At 43.0% G+C, this 19,048-nt stretch overlaps 1 protein-coding gene across 1 annotated transcript in view; it reads left to right on the top strand.

Moving 5' to 3' along the window:
• The window catches only part of dock3 (dedicator of cytokinesis 3), a 327,231-nt gene that overhangs the window by 290,909 nt on the left and 17,274 nt on the right, over positions 1 to 19,048 (top strand). The window contains exons 47-51 of the mRNA XM_055647822.1: positions 1,722 to 1,843; positions 3,072 to 3,180; positions 4,303 to 4,450; positions 6,871 to 6,986; positions 10,818 to 10,905. Coding sequence (XP_055503797.1) covers positions 1,722 to 1,843; positions 3,072 to 3,180; positions 4,303 to 4,450; positions 6,871 to 6,986; positions 10,818 to 10,905 — 583 coding nt within the window. The remainder of the gene's footprint in view (positions 1 to 1,721; positions 1,844 to 3,071; positions 3,181 to 4,302; positions 4,451 to 6,870; positions 6,987 to 10,817; positions 10,906 to 19,048) is intronic.

The raw sequence follows: 19,048 nt of genomic DNA, 5'->3' as shown, positions 1-19,048 counted from the left end.
CTCTTCTTTTTTTAATAAGACATTGAATGTAAGAGCTTGGTGGGCATGTTGGAATGCTGGAACTTTGCAGAATATGCTAACACAGATTTAACATATTGTATACATTTCTGATCATCGTACTACAAGAAAGACATGCAGTATTAGAGATAAAAACGTTGATAATATTGTTGGGGTTGGAAAATATTAATTATCAGAGATAACCCTACCTTGGAATTTCAATTAGTTTCAGAAAATTAATATTCTATGGTGGGGTTGTTTTTTCTCTACCAAAGGAGGTCATCTAAGAGAGTTATACAAAATTATGAGATATCCGGGAAGATTGAACAACAAGGATTTATTTTCCATCTGAGAAGTGATTGATACCTGGGGATGAGCAGAGGAACATGGAGGTGTCGAGGAAAATGTTTTCACTCAGGTTGAAGAAGTCTGGCACACTGCATAAAATGGTGTTGGTGGCTGAAACACTCATCAGTCACATTTAAAAGGTTTCTAAATGAGAATCTGAAGAGCTATGACCTACAAGGCTGGGAAGTGAAAGAATCAAACAGTCTACAGAACTTTTAGACAGCATGAATATGACAGACATTTGTCATTGAGTCGTTCAGCACAGAGACAGTTCCTTTGGGCCATCGCATGGGCATTGACCATCACGTACATCTACACTAAGCTCACTTTGTTTACTATTACTCAAGACATAAAATGCTGAAGTAACTCAGTGGGTCAAGCAGCATCTCTGAATAGGGGATGTTTCAGGTCTGGACCCTTCTCCAGACTGATTATTTTGTTGGTGGTGGTGGGGGTGGAGGGGGTAGCTGGAAGAGACCAGGACCAGGGCAAAGACAGGCAAATGATAAGTGGATACAGGTAAGGGTTTTTTTTAATATACAGATGGTTGGATAAAGGTCTGAGATGAAAAGACAAGGTTGTGACATAAGGATACAAGAAGTGCAAATTGTTTACACCAGGAAGTTGGAATGGAAGGAGAGAAATGGGTGCAAGTCCAGGTTGGGTACTGGGAAGAGAGGAGGGAGAAGGCAGGGGCAGAAAAAGAGGGTGCTGTTGGAGGTTGGAGAATTCAATATTCATACCGTTAGTTTATATGCTACCCAAGTTCCAGTTTGCATGTGGACTGCTCTCCACGAAGTCTCACTGACTCGATGGTCAGTAAAATTCTATATCGCAATAGGTCTATGATTCTCCACATACTGCAACATTCTTTTTAGTTGATCACATTCTCAGCGTGCATGATTAATCTCTTGAATAAGTGAATAAAGTGAAATGTACCTCTGCAAGAAACCAAAGTGTATTGACATTCTGGTTGGGTTTTAACTGTTTCTAGGGATTTGCATGTGTCAGATTAAACTGATCTATATAGGTGTGAATCAACTAGGGTCAGGACTCGGCCTGTGTTTAGCATCACTACTGCAGAATAACCTGTACAACCACACAAAAAACCACGCATCTGGTAAATGCCTAGAAAATCTAAACAGTACTGAGAACGGGTTGAAGGAAGCACTGTGCTGCATTATTGTCCAAGTACGGAGTTGCCTGTGATACAACGGCAACCTCCTTAGAGTGACGTTACAGTGTTTCTTCAGTTACAAGAGATACACAGTTAATTCTGTAGGCATTCACCTATATAAAAAAATCTCAGCAACCTTATGATACCATGTGTACAGAAAGCTAAGATCATTGAGTTTTCCATCTCATCTTTTATATAGGATCTTCCTGGAATGGACAAGATCAGTCCTATTTGCTCTGGTTCAAGTACACCACGTGGAAACCTCATGTCTGGTCATAATCCTATGAGTCCAGAAACTATCAAGCTCATGCACAGGCACAGGTGAGTGAGACAAGTGAAGCTGTACATCAACGAGGGCAGAAAGAGACTGGTGTGCCAGTCTGTATACAGACTAAGAAAAGGGGAATGGGCACCCAGCATGCACACCAGCATGAGCATGGAGGCCATGTGCCTAAATTGCATATAGTCATATATATGGAAGACTGGTAATATATGTTTATCGTCATCATTTATATTCGCTGTGAGAAAATTTCTAGTCTGTGGTTAAATATTAAATTATTATTTCTGATGCAATTAAAAAATAATCTGTTATGTTAGTTCATTGATTGTAAGTCAGGAAGGGACCCATGTAAATTGAAAACAAAAACACTCAGCAAGACAGATGACATCTATAGAGGGAGAAACAGACTTAACATTGTAGATCCAACACTCTTCATCACAATGAAATATAAATTCAACTTTTGAGTTCCATTCTTAACACACGTGTCACTGAGAAAATGGATCTCTACAGCCCAAACTAAATTGCTGATTTGATGATGCAATATGAGTGCCTTTTGTTGCCATGAGAGAATAGTTAGGGGTTAACCTTGTCAATTTGTGATGTGGATCACAAAGAGACCACATAGTAGCATAACTAGGCCATTCACCCATCAGTCTGCTCCACCATTATCATGAGTGATCTATATTTCCCTTTCAGCCCCATCCTCCTACCTCTCTATAACAGTGGTTATGCCCTTACTAATCATGAAATTATCAAACTCTATGTTTAAAATCCCAATTACGTGGCCTCCACAGCTGTCTCTGAATAATTAGATTTTGAGGGAATGTTAGTCAGAACAGTGGCTGCACAATGCAGCATTTACTTAATATGCTTTGTCAGTGGGCAAAGAACTCACTGAAGACAGTGATGCTGCCAACCAAGCCAAACTGAGCAGATGACTTTGATGTTTAAGAAGGAACTGCAGATGCTGGAAAATCGAAGGTACACAAAAAAGCTGGAGAAACTCAGCAGGTGCAGCAGCATCTATGGAGCGAAGGAAATAGGCAACGTTTCGGGCCGAAACCCTTCTTCAGACTTTGATAATCACTTCCAACATTTGGAAGGATGAAACAGCTGGATCAATACCTGGATTAGTTTTGTCTTAGGAGTGTGCTTGCTTAGATTCAAGGCATAGGTGCATTGGGGATGCTGGGAAGGGATTGCTTGGTGTAAAATGATATTCTGTTTCATTGATTTCTTCAGCCCCCTGAATCTGAATGTCTCCAACAGGCACTCCTCATCATCATTATCCTCACAAACATCCAGTGAGGTTGGGAATCTTGTCATCCTCCCAGACGGGATAGCTGGCGAAACCCCAGATGACCTTTACCGCATGCAGGTATAACAGTTCCCTGTAATGTATAGGTATGATATCCAGTGACTGTTGACAAGAGTTATATCCCAAATCAGTTCAACTTGCAATCCCTGTCTATACTCCAGAACTGATAATGGTTTTGGGCCTCTCTGAGCATGGGAATGTATACATGTCATGTATGAGAGGAAGAAGATGAGGCGAAAACTCTGTAGACCTCTCCCTCCCTGTTTTTCCCTCACTTTCAGGGTTGTCTGATGTAATTATTGGTGCTGCCACAGAGTGTAAATGTTAAGGCATTGATTTACCTCCCAGCAGTCATGATCTGGCAGCTGCAATCTCTGCATTAACCTGCTACAGGAAATGCACAGGCATAATTTTAACAAAGGAAAAAGGTTGCAAAAGATAAATAAATATCACCATGTTATGAGTATGCAACTGAGCAGTAGGGCTAACCACAGCACCATTTAGTGCACCAAAAATGAGTGAAATTCAATTACCAGGCTATGTACATCAACATTTTTAAATTAGCTTCTTGTAGTATTACACCGAGTTTGATGGCAGAAGGCAAAAAAATCCTCCTTGTCATGATACTATAGCATAACCATAGCATACTTTTGTTAGAGGTGAAAGGAGCATTGTTAAATTATTATCTTTCTCCACAAGTCTGATTACAAATAGTTGAACAAGGAATATTGTATCCGATCTTAATGACCACGCAGAAAAAATATATATCAACCACGGTTCAATCCAACACCAGCTTCCTGGAGGCACAGTGTTATTATCATGGTTTGAAGTAAAAGTATATATTTGACGGTAGGATAGCCTGTTAATGTTCATGGTTTACAACAATGCGTGGTTATTTTGATAATACACCAGAGGAATTATCCATATTTCTCAAAATATACATCATCAAAGATCAGTGGCTTCAGAAGATGTAAAGGCAAATTTGGGAAAGTGGGATATGAATTCCCCAAAATTTCTCCATGCGTTCAATGGGAAATCTATAGTTTTATTGGACAACTTGGCTTATGAGTAATGAGCGGCAGAGCATCCAAATCTTCTATGAGTCCGTCTTTCACTTTTTCAATCCCTTTCAGGGTTCCCTGATGCATTCTTTCTTTCTGCCACTCTCTCTACTTTTTACAGCTTGCTTATGCTAACACCAAGTTCCAGGGCTCCATGACAAATGTCTCTGTTTTGTCATCGTGCCAGGCAAGTCCATCCACTTCTAGCCTGAGTTCCACACACTCTGCCCCTTCACAGATGATCAACTCAGCCCCATCAAGTGCTCGAGGTAAGACTTTTTAATTCAGTATTTATCAAGGCATGGGCCAACTAATGAGTAAGCTGTCTTGTCTTTTAACAACTATTTCTATACAATGTGCAGCCGATGGAGAAGTTGACTTCACTCTGTTTTTCTTTCTCCTATCATTTGAAATTAAAGGATTATGGCAAAATAAGAAATGAAACAAAAACATTGGAGTATATTTCTTGAATTTAACATTGAAATTTAATGTAGTGCATATGCATTGAAATTCTAATACATATATAGCAGGCAGTCCAGAGAATAGTTGCAATGTTTTATAACCAAGTTGTATTTAATCTGATTGTCCTTTTTAAAACCACTACTTAATATTTTTTCTTGGAAAGTGATCTTAATGAAACTTCTGAGTAATATAGACTCCCATGTCCATTATAGACCTAAATTTCCTCCAAAATTTAGGTTTTGGTTCATCAGCAAGAAATCTATATTTCTTTTCAAAGTTTATTTTACATCAGTACCAAAGTGTAAAGTTTGGCCCTGGATTGAAGACTTGTGAGAGTGAGATTGTGCCTTTACTCTTTCAAAGACATTAACATGTGTAATCAATCTTAAATTTGTGTTTATTGTATGTTTTGTTATTTATTGTTACTGTGTATGACTGCAGGCAACGTAATTTCGTTCAGACCGAAAGGTTTGAATGACAATAAAGGAAACAAATTCAAATTCAAATTCAATCACCAAGACAATATTGAACACAAAACATTCAGAGGGGTGGAACTCCTAATAACTGCCTTTGGAAGGCACTGCTCCTCTTCCATACAAAGCTCTAGTTCCATGTTTGGATACAGCATACTGTGCAAATAAACAAAAAGGCAAATTTGAGGATTGAAAATATTACCCACTTCAATCACACAATTGTATTAGTGGGCTAGGTGGGTGTTAGGATGTGGAGGAGGTGGTTGGTGGGAGGTGGCAGAGAAAGAGGAAGCTAAAAAAATTAAAGACCAACACATCACACAAAGCTTGCCATTTGCTTTTAACAGGGAGTTGTGTGGAGTGTGTTGCCCATGTTTCAGAACGGAAGAGTATTTCATTGTTTTCTTTCAATCAGTTTCCTTCGGCGTAGCCTTGGTTAATTTGAACTCAGAACTCTGAAAATATATCAGCAAAATAATGTGGACGCTCCAACAAGTTATCATTTTTTCTCATTATGGAAAAGAGCAGAATCATGCACGAGTCCTGTATGTCCGCAGAGAGGCCTTCAACCTCGTTCTTTTCTTCTATTGTTTCTATCTAAATCCTTAATCTCTCACTCCCTGTTGCTGAGGACTCTCTGATTGTCTTTGCCGACCCCTAGTTTTATAGCTTGGCAGCTAGTTTTGGCTATTAAGCAGGAAACGTGTAAATAATTTTCATACAACATGCCAAATTTACAAGCGCCTCCACATTCCTAGTTGGGTTTTGGATATGATCCTTATTTGTGAAATTTAGATATCATATAGCGCCAGATCTGATGATGATGCCCAAAACACCAATACAGATCAATCCATCAGAAGAAATGTTAAATCACATTGTAATGATCAGGAGATGGAGTTTAGGGTGCTTCTATTAACACACCATAGCAGCCACCTCCTAACACTAGTAAAATCAGTGGTGCAAGTCACAGTCACACAGTTACTAAATGAGTTCCCCAATGAGTACGAGTTCCCTTCCTTCTAAACTTGTCTCAGTAAATGGCCAGTGGCTAGTACAAACAAGAAAGGACTTTCAATGATTTAAAAAGACACGAAAAAAGCAAGTGATAACCACTGTTCATTTCTGTTGCACATGATCTTGACTGTAACCATACTGCAGATCACTAGTGCCAGCACCGAGACTAACGGAACACCCAGTGCACATCCCATCACCAACAACCATTTCTCTCTGCCTCTCTCCCTCCCTCCCTTCCTCTCACTCTCTCTCCCCCCCCCCCCTCTCTCTCTCTCTCTCTCTCTCTCTCTCTCTCTCTCCCTCTCTCTCCCCCTCCCCCTCTCTCTCTCTCTCTCTCCCCCCCTCTCTCCCCCCCCTCTCTCCCTCCCCCCCCTCGCCTCTCTCTTTCTTTCCCCCTCACACCCTAGTATATCTCCCCCTCCCCCTCTTTCTCCCCCCTCCCTCTCTCTCGTTCTCCCCTCTTTCTCTCTCCCTCTCCCACTTCCTCTCCATCTCTCTCCCCCTTTACTATCTCACCTTCTTTGTTTCATCTTTCCTGGTCCTTTGATCTTTCCCTTTTCTTTCTCGTCTTCTTTTGTCTTCTTTATACAGTCTCCTTAATATCTTTTCTATGTATTAATCAATACTTTTTGTTTGGCCCATCTCTCCCTTTTCCCTTCCTTTCCATATTTTTTTCTGTTTTGTGTTTTTTAATCTATTTTAATTTTTAAAAAACTGTTTAGCATTCTGTTTATGCACAGGATCCCCATCATTGTCGGATAAATATCGTCACTCAAGGGACATTATGATGTTGCTGCCTCCTCACAGGGACAGACCAAGCAGTGCCATGTATCCAGCTATGATGGAGAATGGACAAGTAAGTTTCTTGAGATATGTCAAGGGAATGTTGCTCGGTTTCTTACGAACATCATACTTTAGACCTTATAGATACAGCATAGAAACAAGCCCTTCGGCCCACCATGTCTGCGCCAACAAGCGATCCCCATACACTAGCACTATCCTACCCATTAGGAACAATTTTACCAAAGCCAATTAACCAAGTTTGGAGTGTGGGAGGAAACCGGAGCACCCGAAGAAAAGCCACACGTTCACAGGGAGAATGTGCAAACTCCATACAGAGAGAACCCATAGTCAAGATCGAACCTGGCTTTCTAGCGCAGTAAACAAAGGTATAGCGAACTATACCATTGCACCACTGTGCAGTAATACCACAATGCTAATTTAGTAAACTCAGATACATTTGAGAAAACTGAATTGGAACCACATTTCCTGATAATATGAAGAAGGCAAATAGGCTAATTGAGTCTATGAATGTAGAACATTGGACATAACACAGGTCAGCATGGGAACAGTAGCAATGTTACAAAATTTTGAGATTTAAAAAATCAAGTCTGCAATTTATCCCATCAGATAAAGCATAACAATAAGTTTAATTTGACACCTAATTCACTTTCATATCTCAAATAATAAAAAAGTTATGGCCATTTTCATACTCGGAAATTAGCATCTTGTTCCCTATTGATTTTCTATGGACATAACAAAAAAGCTGTGATCGTGGACAGTCAAAAGCCCATAACCTTCTTAAAAATTAAGAGAACTGAATGAAATTTTCAGTTATCATAGATTGAAGCATTCTGAAACAAATATAAAATAATCTTACTTGGATGACCTGAAATTAAAGCATATAATTAGTTAGTTACCCAATTGTAGCTAATTTCAAACTTCAATTCCTAGATCTAAACATCTATCCATTTCTTAATAAATGATTAACATTTTTGAATAGCCCAAGTGTCCAAATAATATTCACAAATAATTCACAATAAAACATGATTTTTAAATCTCATTTACATCAATTTATAGGCCAAATGGAAGGAATTTAGTGTTCATTTGCTGTAAATTAAAGTCAATTTAAATAGGCTTTCTAGTGGGTTCCTGTGAACGTGCTGGTTTAGAACGTTCACATTGCGCTGGGTTTGTGCCCTCAAGTGCCCAGAAAAATACTGCGGGATATAAAGAGCCCAAAATGAACTACTCGCTATAGAAAACTTTAATAACAGGGTTATTTACAAGCCCCATTTAATGTAAAAATAAGGTACATACCTTTAATTGTTTGCTTTATAAAACCCTGGGGCTGCGAGAGGTTGCGAGTGAGAGAGTGATTTTTAAACTACTATAAATATTATACAAGGCCATAAAAACTAATAATACCTTTTGCGACGGGGTCTTTCAGCGATTTTCCATTAATGATTTACTAGGCTGAACATTTTCGATTGGAACAGCCTAGTAAAAATCGCGTTTTAAACCCGCCCCCTCTAAACAGCGCCAAAATCACACACAAGGGGTAGGGCAGATGCTCAGACACGATTCAGGTAGGTTTTGTAACATACCTAGGAACAGGCCCTTTGGCCCACAATATCCACCTGAACATGATGCCAAGTTAAACTAATCTCCTCTGCCTGTACATGATCCATATCTCTCCTTTCCATGCCTATCCATGTGCTCATCCAATAGCCCTTTAAAGTCCATTATCATATGTGACAATAGACAATAGGTGCAGGAGCAGGCCATTTGGCCCTTCGAGCCAACACCACCATTTAATGTGATCATGGCTGATCATCCCCAATCAGTACCCCGATCCTGCCTTCTCCCCATATCCCCTGACTCCGCTATTTATAAGAGCCCTATTTAGCTCTCTCTTGAAAGTATCCAGAGAACCTGCCTCCACCGCCCTCTGAAGCAGAGAATTTCACAGACTCACCACTCTCTGTGAGAAAAAGTGTTTCCTCGTCTCCGTTCTAATGGCTTACTCCTTATTCTTAAACTGTGGCCCCTGGTTCTGGACTCCCCCAGCATCGGGAACATGTTTCCTGCCTTTAGTGTGTCCAGGCCCTTAACAATCATATGTTTCAATATATTTATATGTGCTGCCTCCACCATCCATGGCTGTGCATTTCAGGAACCAACCACTCTCTGATAATCAAGTGGAGGAGTTTCTGGAACTAAGGAGTAAACTGAAAAAGGAGATCAGAAGGGCTAAAAGTGGCCAGGAGATAGCTCTGGCGGGGATAGTATTAAGGACAGTCCCAATTGATTTTATAAATACATAAGGGGGAAAAGAATAACTAGAGAGAGAGAGAGGGACCTCTCAAGAATCAAAGCAAATCATTTATCCATTATCTTTATCCTTATTCTCCTACCAATCACCTAAACTAATTTAAAGTAGCCAACTAACCTACCAGTCTGCATGTCTTAAAATGTTGGGGTAAGCTGGAGAACCTGGCGGAAACTCATGCCGTCACAAGAGGGAATGTTCAAACACAATGCAGACAGCACCCGAGGTCAAGATTAAACTCGGGATTGCTTGAACAGAGAAGCAGCAACTCTACCCACTGCACTACTGCATTCCCCTAATCACTTGTTTCAACTCATGATTCCATGTAAATATGGTTGCTAATTGTTATTATGTACTTCTATGCTATTATTAATATATTATTTGGAAAACAAAGGCAGAGATGAGAGAGCAGCTTGGCAGGTTCCTGGTGACTGAGCTTTGAGAGCTCAGGGGGATTTCTGTCCACATGCTAATGATTATTGTGGTAAAATGGAGAGAGAGGAAGATGTTCGTAAGGAAGCGCTTGCCAATGGAAGGGGGGGTGTGGAAGAGGGGGTGAGTGGGCAGGGGGTTTGAGGGGGTAGGGGGTTGTGGTGGTAGGAAATGGGGTGTATGTGGGAGGGGGAGGGGTGTGGGGAAGTGAGGGTGTGGGGGGGGTGTGTGGAAGAGGGGGTATGTGGGCAGGGGGTTTGCGGGGGTTGTGGTGGTAGGAAAGGGTGTATGTGGAAGGGGGAAAGGTGTAGGTAGTAGGGGGGAGTGTGGTGGAGTGTGGAGGGGTGGGGAGGGGGGGGGGGGGGGGGGGGGTGTGTGTGGCCAGCCGCCCGTGGAACACAGCTCACACGCCACTCCTTCAGCTTTATTCTCGGAGCTGGTGATAGGGGCGTCGCTGTCCTGGCCAATAACAGGCCAATAACTTTTGTAATATTTCACTGATCGGAACAAAACTTGGTGTGCTTGGAGCAGAGGAGAACGGTGAGTAAGGTGGCAAAAAAAATCCTAGCGATATAGGGTACCGATTTTGCGCAAATTTAAAAACAACGCAAACCGGAAGAGGACAAGTTGAGAGTTTTAGTCACAGTATAGAAGAAGAAGATAGATAGCAATCTCAAAACTGATCAGATCATCACACAGTATCTACTTTCATGTATGAAGCAGCTCTGACATGGGTGAACAATTCCATGTAGCTTCACAGTAGTCATAAAAAAACTTGATCAAAGGGAAAGCACAGTGGAAAGGCAGAGCCAAGGGAATTCCAGTTTGGGGGCTTGGCAGCTGAAGAAGACAAGCCATAGATATGGGAAATAACTATGTGGAGAGTAATTACGGAAAGATAAGGTGGGGCTAGTGCAAAATTAGTCAGAGGGAAGGAAACTCACAAATTATTTTTCTGGAGAAATTCCTGAAACTTTTTCACACAATGGCATGACATAACCTAGTCTTGAGGTACCTCTGCTTCCCAAGATTAACTTGCAAATGATAGAATGGATTGGGCCTTCCTGAATATATCCCCCCAACATTTGGGCAGTAGTCTCTTCCGATGACTTGAGTTCATGTTGTGGTTCACTCTCATTACAGCCTACCAGTTTCCAGCGGGCTTTGATTCAACAAGTGGTCGGACCCTGCAAACCATGCAGTGACCCCAACCTCTCAGTTGCTGAAAAGGGTAAGGACTCATTTAACCATTAAACATCATTGCAGCAAGACATACGTATATTTCTTCTGTCTGCCATAGAAAATGTTGTTTCTCATCAGCTTAATAAATGTTTCATATTTATTTTAAAAAGAGTGGGGTTTATTTCTTGTAACTGCATTAGAATAGATTCTTGCTTTTCACCATCAGGGCTTCGATATGTGTATAGGTACAAGTAGAACTGTTTGTGAAACTTTACTCCATCTTTTTCAGTCTAACTCACATCATTCATCATTTGTGAGATTATAAATTATAATTTCGCACTAAATTAACATCTTCATCTGACTGTTTTAAGAAATGGAAATGTATCAAATGCAGTACAAACTTTCAAACTAATCCCAATTTAAGTAGAGTCATAGAGAGATTGTTGAGCAAATTATGGGAGAGTAATTCCAAGAAAAAGTATAAATTAGAGATGCCCAAACTTTGGCCCATGGGCCAAATCTCCTCGATTGGCCAATTGATATTTGAACACTTGAGATCCCCAGCGATGTGGAACAGAACTGCAATGACACAGAGATAATGGAGGAAATGATTGGAGTGAGGACTGTGGATACGATAAAGGGGAAGACAGAAAGGAATGCACACCGTGTGTGGAATTTGTTAGACGGGTGAAGCATACAGATCATTGGTGATTGTAGGGGATGCTGTGGGTAGACAAGCAGATGACGGAGTTTGCTGCATGCAAAGGCTGTGAGTGGAATAGTGGGGGAAATTAATATCAATGTAAAATTGAAGATGGTATCCATTTGGCGGAAGCTGGATGCCTTGGATTCCTGGTGTGGCTTGGATTGAGTGGGAAATATTAACCAATACCAACAGAGACAAGTTAAAACCAGTTTCTTTCTCACAGGCCTTTTTTCCAACGTTGCATTTTCACTCAGTTACTTTAAATGAGCATCTATATTTTTCCTCATGCTAGAAAATGTTCAAAAATTGCTCCCCAAATTATTTTTCTGCTTTCAATTATTATATCTTTTGTATCTTGAAATGATTAATCTCCAGTAATACATTTTCAGCATTGAAGAGACCCAAGATATAGTTTCTTCTCGTTTTTATAGTGTATTAATTCTTGCCTGTAACAGTTTCAGATGCAAACAAACTAGATGATAATGTGCCCAGGCAATGAAATGTAACTAACTAGAAACTAGTTACTTTTTACTTTGAATGAATGAATGTTTATTGGCCATGTATTCACATACAAGTTTGTCTTGGTGCTCCGCCTGCAAGTGACAACATGACATACAGTGACAGTTAGGAATGACACATAAAACATTAAACATTAATAATAAAACATTGATTAAACATGTGAATTAAATAAAATACCAGAACAGAAGGAGGCTAGAGATTTTTGGTTATTGAGTAGAGCTACTACTCATGGGGAAAAAAGCTGTTTTTATGTCTGGCTGTGGCAGATATGACGGTCCGGAATCACCTTCCAGAGGGAAGTGATTCAAAATGTTTGTGGCCAGGGTGAGAGGGGTCAGAGATGATCTTGCCCGCTCGCTTCCTGGCCATTGCAGTGTACAGTTCGTCAATGGAGGGAAGGTTGCAGCCAATAATCATCTCAGCCGATCGGACAATTCGCTGCTTGGTGGCTGAGCCAAACCAGACCATGATGGAGAAGGTGAGGACAGACTCTACGATGGCCATATAGAATTGGACGATCATTGCCTGTGGCAGATTGTGCTTCCTCAGCTGCCACATCTTCTGTTGTGCCTTTTTGACTGTGGAGTCGATGGTGGCCTTCCATTTAGGGTCCATGGAGATGATGGTTCCCAGGAAGTTAAAATACTCCACAGATGTGACTGTGGTGTTGTTGGTGGTGAGCGGGGTGAGGGGAAGGGGAGCTCTCCTAAAGTTTACAATCAATTCCACTGTCTTAAGAGCATTGAGCTCCAGGTTGTTGCAATGGCACCAGGACGCCAGCTGTGTCACTTCCTGTCTGTAGGCAGATTCCTCCCCATCTTGGATCAGCCCAATCAGGGTTGTGTCGTCTGCAAACTTGAGCCAGCTAATACACTGTAGATTCTTCTCAATAATCTCCATTGGGAAGTTGCATCACACTCGGGAGAACATTGATAAAAGGAAAGATAATTAGCATATTGCTCTGGCATCTAGGGACTGGAACCATTGATCCAGTGATACGGGAAACTGAACAGTTTAAATTATAATTGATAAAACTCGCATCTGTTAATACAAACCCTGAAACAAATGAGCTGTTAAAAAGCCACCTGGCTCAGTAATATCCTTCAGGGAAAAAAATCTGCTATATCTCACATCAGACCCATCAAAGTTGTTACTCGTGGTCGAACAAGCCAGTTACCTCTGCAGCAAATGGTACCCGGACGGGACGTCGAATGTCGAGAAGCTGAAGCCAAGAAGTGGAAGCCAAGATACCGAACGGACAAGACGCCGAAAAGCCAAGATACCGAACGGGCACGATGTCGAAAGGTTACGAAGCTGAATGGACACCAGGCGGAACGGACAAGACGCAGAACGGACATGGCGTCAAAAAAAGCCGAACGGACATGACGTCTCCGGGGACGGGATTTGTCCGAGACCTTGTCAGTGATTGGTCCAAACCAAAGTGTTCATCACATCACTGGCCGAGGGGGACCCAGGAGGGCGGGGGAGACAGGAGTGTGGGGTGGAGCTTTAGTTAGCGCTTGTGAATGGTAGCAGTGACTCCAAGCTGCTGCGATTGCCACTGAGCCTTTTCAACGTCATGTTCATTCCCCATCAGATTTTAAGCCTAAAAACAATCTGACGCTGAACGCACATGAAGCCGAAATGATAAATAGGTATTAAACACTGAAACACTTTTAAAAATCTATATTTGCTGCAAGAATACACAAACAAATTTATTATTTAACTATTTAAAATGTAACAAGGTACAGTACAACAATTTAACTATTTTAAAATGTAACAAGGTACAACAATTTAACTATTTACAAACATGACGTTGAAAAGCCTCTGTGGCAATCGCAGCAGCTTGAAGTCTCTGCCGCCATTTTACAAACACATGCTCAAGCTCCCCCCCCCCGGCCAGTGATTTGATGGATGCGAGTGTGTAGACCAATCGCTGACAAGGTCACAGACAATTCCCCTCCCCTGAGACGTCATGACCGTTCGGCAGCTTTTCGACGTCATGTCCATCCTGCGTCTTGTCCTTTCGACGTGGTGGCTGTGCGGCTTCGTATCCTTTCGTCGTGGTGGCTGTTCTGTATCTTGGCTTTATGGCGTGATGTTCGTTCGGCACCTTGGCTTCCACTTCTTGGCTTTGGCTTCTCGTCCTTTGACGTCCCGTCCGCACACGACAGCAAAAAGGGATGAACAAAACAATGTTATTAAACAATATTAATGAATAATTAGTACAGTCATGGGTCATAAATCCTCTCAGGCACATTATCACCCCATGAGATGCTGGTTAATCTAATCCTTGGGTCGACTGTACTTTCTTATCTGATTGCATTATTAATTTCCTTATAGCCTAAAAATCTGCTTTTCTTATCTACTTACTTTTCATCTACTGCACTGTTGTATAAAGAATTCAAAGATTCACAACCGTTTTCCTCTCAGAGGATATGTCACAGACAAATGGAGAATTAAAGTGGCAAGCAACATCCTCAATTGCTGATTCGTTACATGAGAACATTTAACATGTTTCTAATGCCAACGTTAAATAGTTGCACACAATGTAAATAGAAACATAGAAAAATAGGTGCAGGAGTAGGCCATTCGGCCCTTCGAGCCAGCACTGCAATTCAATATAATCATGGCTGATCATATAAAATCAGAACTCCGTTCCTGCTTTTTCCCACATCCCTTGATTCCTTTAACCCTAAGAGTTAAATCTAACTATCTTGAAAACATCAGGTGAATTGGCCTCCACTGCCTTCTGTGGCAGAGAATCCACAGATTCACAATCTCTGGGTGAAAAAGTTTTTCTTCATCTGAGTCTTAAATGGCCTGCCCCTTATTCTTAAACTGTGACCCCTGGTTCTGGACTCCCTCAACATCGGGAACATTTTCTTGCATCTAGCTTGTCCAATCCCTTAGAATTTTATGTTTCGAAAAGATATCCTCTCATCCTTCTTAATTCCAATGAATACAAGCCCAGTCAACCCATTCTTTCATCATATGTCAGTTCCGCCATTCCGGGAATTAACCTGGTGAACCTAAGCTGCACTCCCTCAATAGCAATTATGTCCTTCCTCAAATTAAGAGACCAAAATTGCACATAATACTCCAGATGCCGTCCTACCAGCGCCCTGTACAACTGCATAGGACCTCCTTGCTCCTAAACTCAAATCCTCTTGCAATGAAGGCCAACATGCCATTAGCCTTCTTCACTTCCTGCTGTACCTGCATGCTTACTTTTAATGACTGATGTATAAGCACCTGTTGCACCTCCCCTTTTTGCTAATCTGACACCATTCAGATAATAATCTGCCTTCCTGTTCTTGCCACCAAAGTGGATAACCTCACATTTATTCACATTATACTGCATTTGCCATGCTTCTGCCCACTCACCTACCCTATTCAAGTCACCCTGCAGCGTCATAGCATCCTCCTCGCAGCTCACACTGCCACCCAGCTTTGTGTCATCCACAAATTTGGAGATGTTTCATTTAATTCCCTCATCTAAATCATTTATATATATTGTAAATAACTGGGGTCCCAGCACCGACCCTTGCGGCATCCTACTAGTCACTGCCTGCCATTCTGAAAAGAACCTGTTAATTCCTACTCTTTGCTTCCTGTCTGCCATCTAGCTCTCTATCCATGTCAATACCCTACCCCCAACACGATGTTCTCTAATTTTGCACACTAATCTATTGTGTGGAACCTTGTTAAGGATTTTTGAAAGTCCAGATACACCGCACCCATTGGCTCTCCCTTATCCATTCTACTTGTTACATCCTCAAAGATTTCCAGAATTCAATTCAACTTTATTGTCATTGCACAAATACGAGTATAGGTACAACGAAATGCAGTTTAGCGTCTGGTCATAGTCATAGTGCAAGATAGTAGAAGTAAAAATAAAAATACAAAATAAGCATACAATAAAAATAAAAAATACTGGTTAACAATGTGTGGATTGTGGATGAATTAAAACCGGTACATAGGCAAATAACTGTATACAAATGGGAGAGTCTAAAGATAGCTAGTGACGGGACTCTGAGTTCAGCAGTGTAATGGTGTTGTTGAAAAAGCTGTTTCTCAGCCTGCTTGTGCGAGACCTGAGGTTCCTGTACCGCCTCCCTGATGGGAGGAGGGCAAACAGTCCATGGTTAGGGTGAGAGGGGTCCTTGATGATTTTCCCGGCCCGTCTCAGACACCGTTTTCGGTGGAGGGCATCCATGGCAGGAAGCGGGGCACCGATGATGTACTGAGCGGTTTTCACCACCCGTTGCAGTGCCTTCCTGTCAGCTGTGGTGCAGCTGCTGTACCATACCATGAAGCAGGTGGTCAGGATGCTTTCGATGGTACAGCGGTAGAAGTTGGACAGGATCTGGGGGGACAGGTGAGCTTTCTTGAGCCTCCTCAGAAAATAAAGGCGCTGCTGTGCCTTTTTGATCAGTTTGGCGGTATTGAGGGACCAGAACAGATCCTCTGAGATGTGTACCCCGAGGAATTTGTAGTTGGAGACGCGCTCCACCTCAGTCCCGTTTATGTGGATGGGGGTATGTCTGCCACCTCTGATCTTCCTGAAGTCAACAATGATTTCCTTCATCTTCTTGGAGTTGAGGACGAGGTTATTGTTGACACACCAGGCTGCCAGGTTCTGGACCTCCTCCCTGTAGGCTGATTCGTTGTTGTCGCTGATCAGTCCTACCACCGTGGTGTCATCGGCAAATTTTATGATGGCGTTGGAGCCATACTTAGGGACGCAGTCATGGGTGAAGAGGGAGTAGAGGAGAGGGCTGAGCACACAGCCCTGTGGCACGCCGGTGTTCAGTGTTAGAGTGGAGGAGGTGAGGTTGTTGATCCTAACAGACTGTGGTCCTAACAGACAGAAGATTAGTTAAGCATAATTTTCTCTTCATAAATCTGTCCGATCTTTGACTGATCCTGTCATTGCTTTCCAAATGCGCTGCTATGACATCTTTAAGAATCAACTCGGGCATCTTCCCCATTGCCAACAAAGGTTAACTAGTCTATAATTCCCTGTTTTCTCTCTTCCACCTTTCTTAAAATGTGGTGTTACATTGGCACAGATATCATTTAACTTTTTCCCATGATTTCATGTTAAAAACAGAAAATGCTGGAAATGTTCAGCAGGCCAAGCTTCATCTGTGGGTAGAGTAACAGCAATAATAGTTCAGGTATAAGACCTTCGCCAGATTTAGGAAGGAGAGAAAATAAGCATATTAAGCTGCAGTGAGGATGGGTGGGGATGTCTCTGATAGGGTAAAACCAAAATGACCATGGGGGGTATGATGAAGGGTCTCAACCCTATTCTTTTTTCTCCAGAGATGATGCCTAACTCGTTGAGTTACTCCGACATTCTATGTCTATCATCTGACTATGGGGAGAAGCAAGCTTTTCTGGTCACTGAGTGAATGGGAGCAATTAGAGAGTGAGAACATCAACAAAACAATCTAGGATATGTAAACTGCAGAGCAGGATAACATGGCCAACCAAATCTATACATAACTAAAGCTCTGATCTTGTTATCTTCCGGTTTGCAAGGTCATTCTATTTGCGCAGAAACGGTACGCGATAGTGCTATGATTTTTCGCCAACTTACTCACCGTTCTCCTCTACTGTGATTGCACCAAGTTTCGTTCTGATCGGTGGTCTAATGTAAATGTTAGCGAAGTTTAAAAATCGCGCGTGCGCAGATCGATCTACTCTCCTGCCAGTCGGCACCGCGTGGATTGGTCCGCCGCTTCCTGCGCTATCGCGACTTTACTGGAGCTGAGAGAGGCTCTGGATGGCCGTCGGAGGTCTCCAACCAGACACTGTTCCCGGCGGAGGAGAACGTCCAGTGACCAGCGCCCGCTGTGAGTCCACATTGCCCGCTGCGAGTCCTCCAGCCCCTTCCCCTCTGGTCCCGCTCTCTGGCTCCTGCCCCCCTCCCCGTGATACCCCCCTCCCTCACGACCCCCATCTTTACTCCGAGTTTTCTCCCCATCCCCCCGTCTCCACACCACCCTCCCACCCCCGCAATCCCCTCCCCCCACCTGCCCACACCCCTCCCTCCGCCCACACTCTCCCCTCCCCCTCCCCCCGTCTCCAAGTCCACAACACTCACTGCCCCCTTTCCCCACACCCCCCCACGGCCCCTCCCCCACAACACCCCTCCTCCCGCCCCCCCACACACCCTGCCCCCCCCCCCCAATCCCCCCTTGCCCCTAAAACCCCTCTCCACAGAACCCCTCCTCCAAACCCCTCCCCCACAACCCCCTCCCCCCCACAACCCATCCCCCCTACAACCCCTCCCCCCCAGAACCCCTCCCCCCACCCCACAACCCCGTTGACCGTTTGATCCTAGGTGATGGGAAGAGAAGACATGAAGAGACAAGTGTTCCATCGCCTGCAGTTCAGTGATTCAATTCAATTATACTTTATTGTCACATGTACCTAGGTACAGTGAAATGCTTTGTTTTGCATACAATCCCGTAAAATCAAACAGCAGACGTCGCCTAGGCAGTAGACCAGAGTCACCACGTTTCTTGCGCCGACAAATCTGAGTGTTCATTGAACAAACATATTCTGCTCACAGCGGGGAACCAGGCATGCTGTCGCATGTGGCAACAAACGCCCCCCCACCCCCCCGCCAGGACCTCCTTTCCTTCTCGGTGGCTTCCCGCCAAGTCCTCCATCAATCTCGGCAGACCCTAGCCTGGTCTCCCCATCGATCTCAGAGGCCCTCGTCACTCTTAGCAGCATGGGTCCACCCGCGCTCTCAATGGTCCCTCTCCCTTTCAACGGTCCACCTTGCTCATGTCCCCCTCACTCCCGACAGTCCCACTCGCTCCCGACAGTCTCCCTCACTCTTGGCTGTCTCCCTCACTCTTGGCAGTCCCCTGTCATGAAGGGATCTGACATTGCAAAATGCTGAAAGTGGAGGAGGAGAGAAGATGTGCCTGGTTGTAGAATCTCT

The sequence above is a fragment of the Leucoraja erinacea genome, chromosome 16 (assembly GCF_028641065.1).
Source record: "Leucoraja erinacea ecotype New England chromosome 16, Leri_hhj_1, whole genome shotgun sequence".
Taxonomy (NCBI): Eukaryota; Metazoa; Chordata; class Chondrichthyes; order Rajiformes; family Rajidae; genus Leucoraja; species Leucoraja erinaceus.
This window is presented reverse-complemented; position numbering and strand designations above follow the sequence as displayed.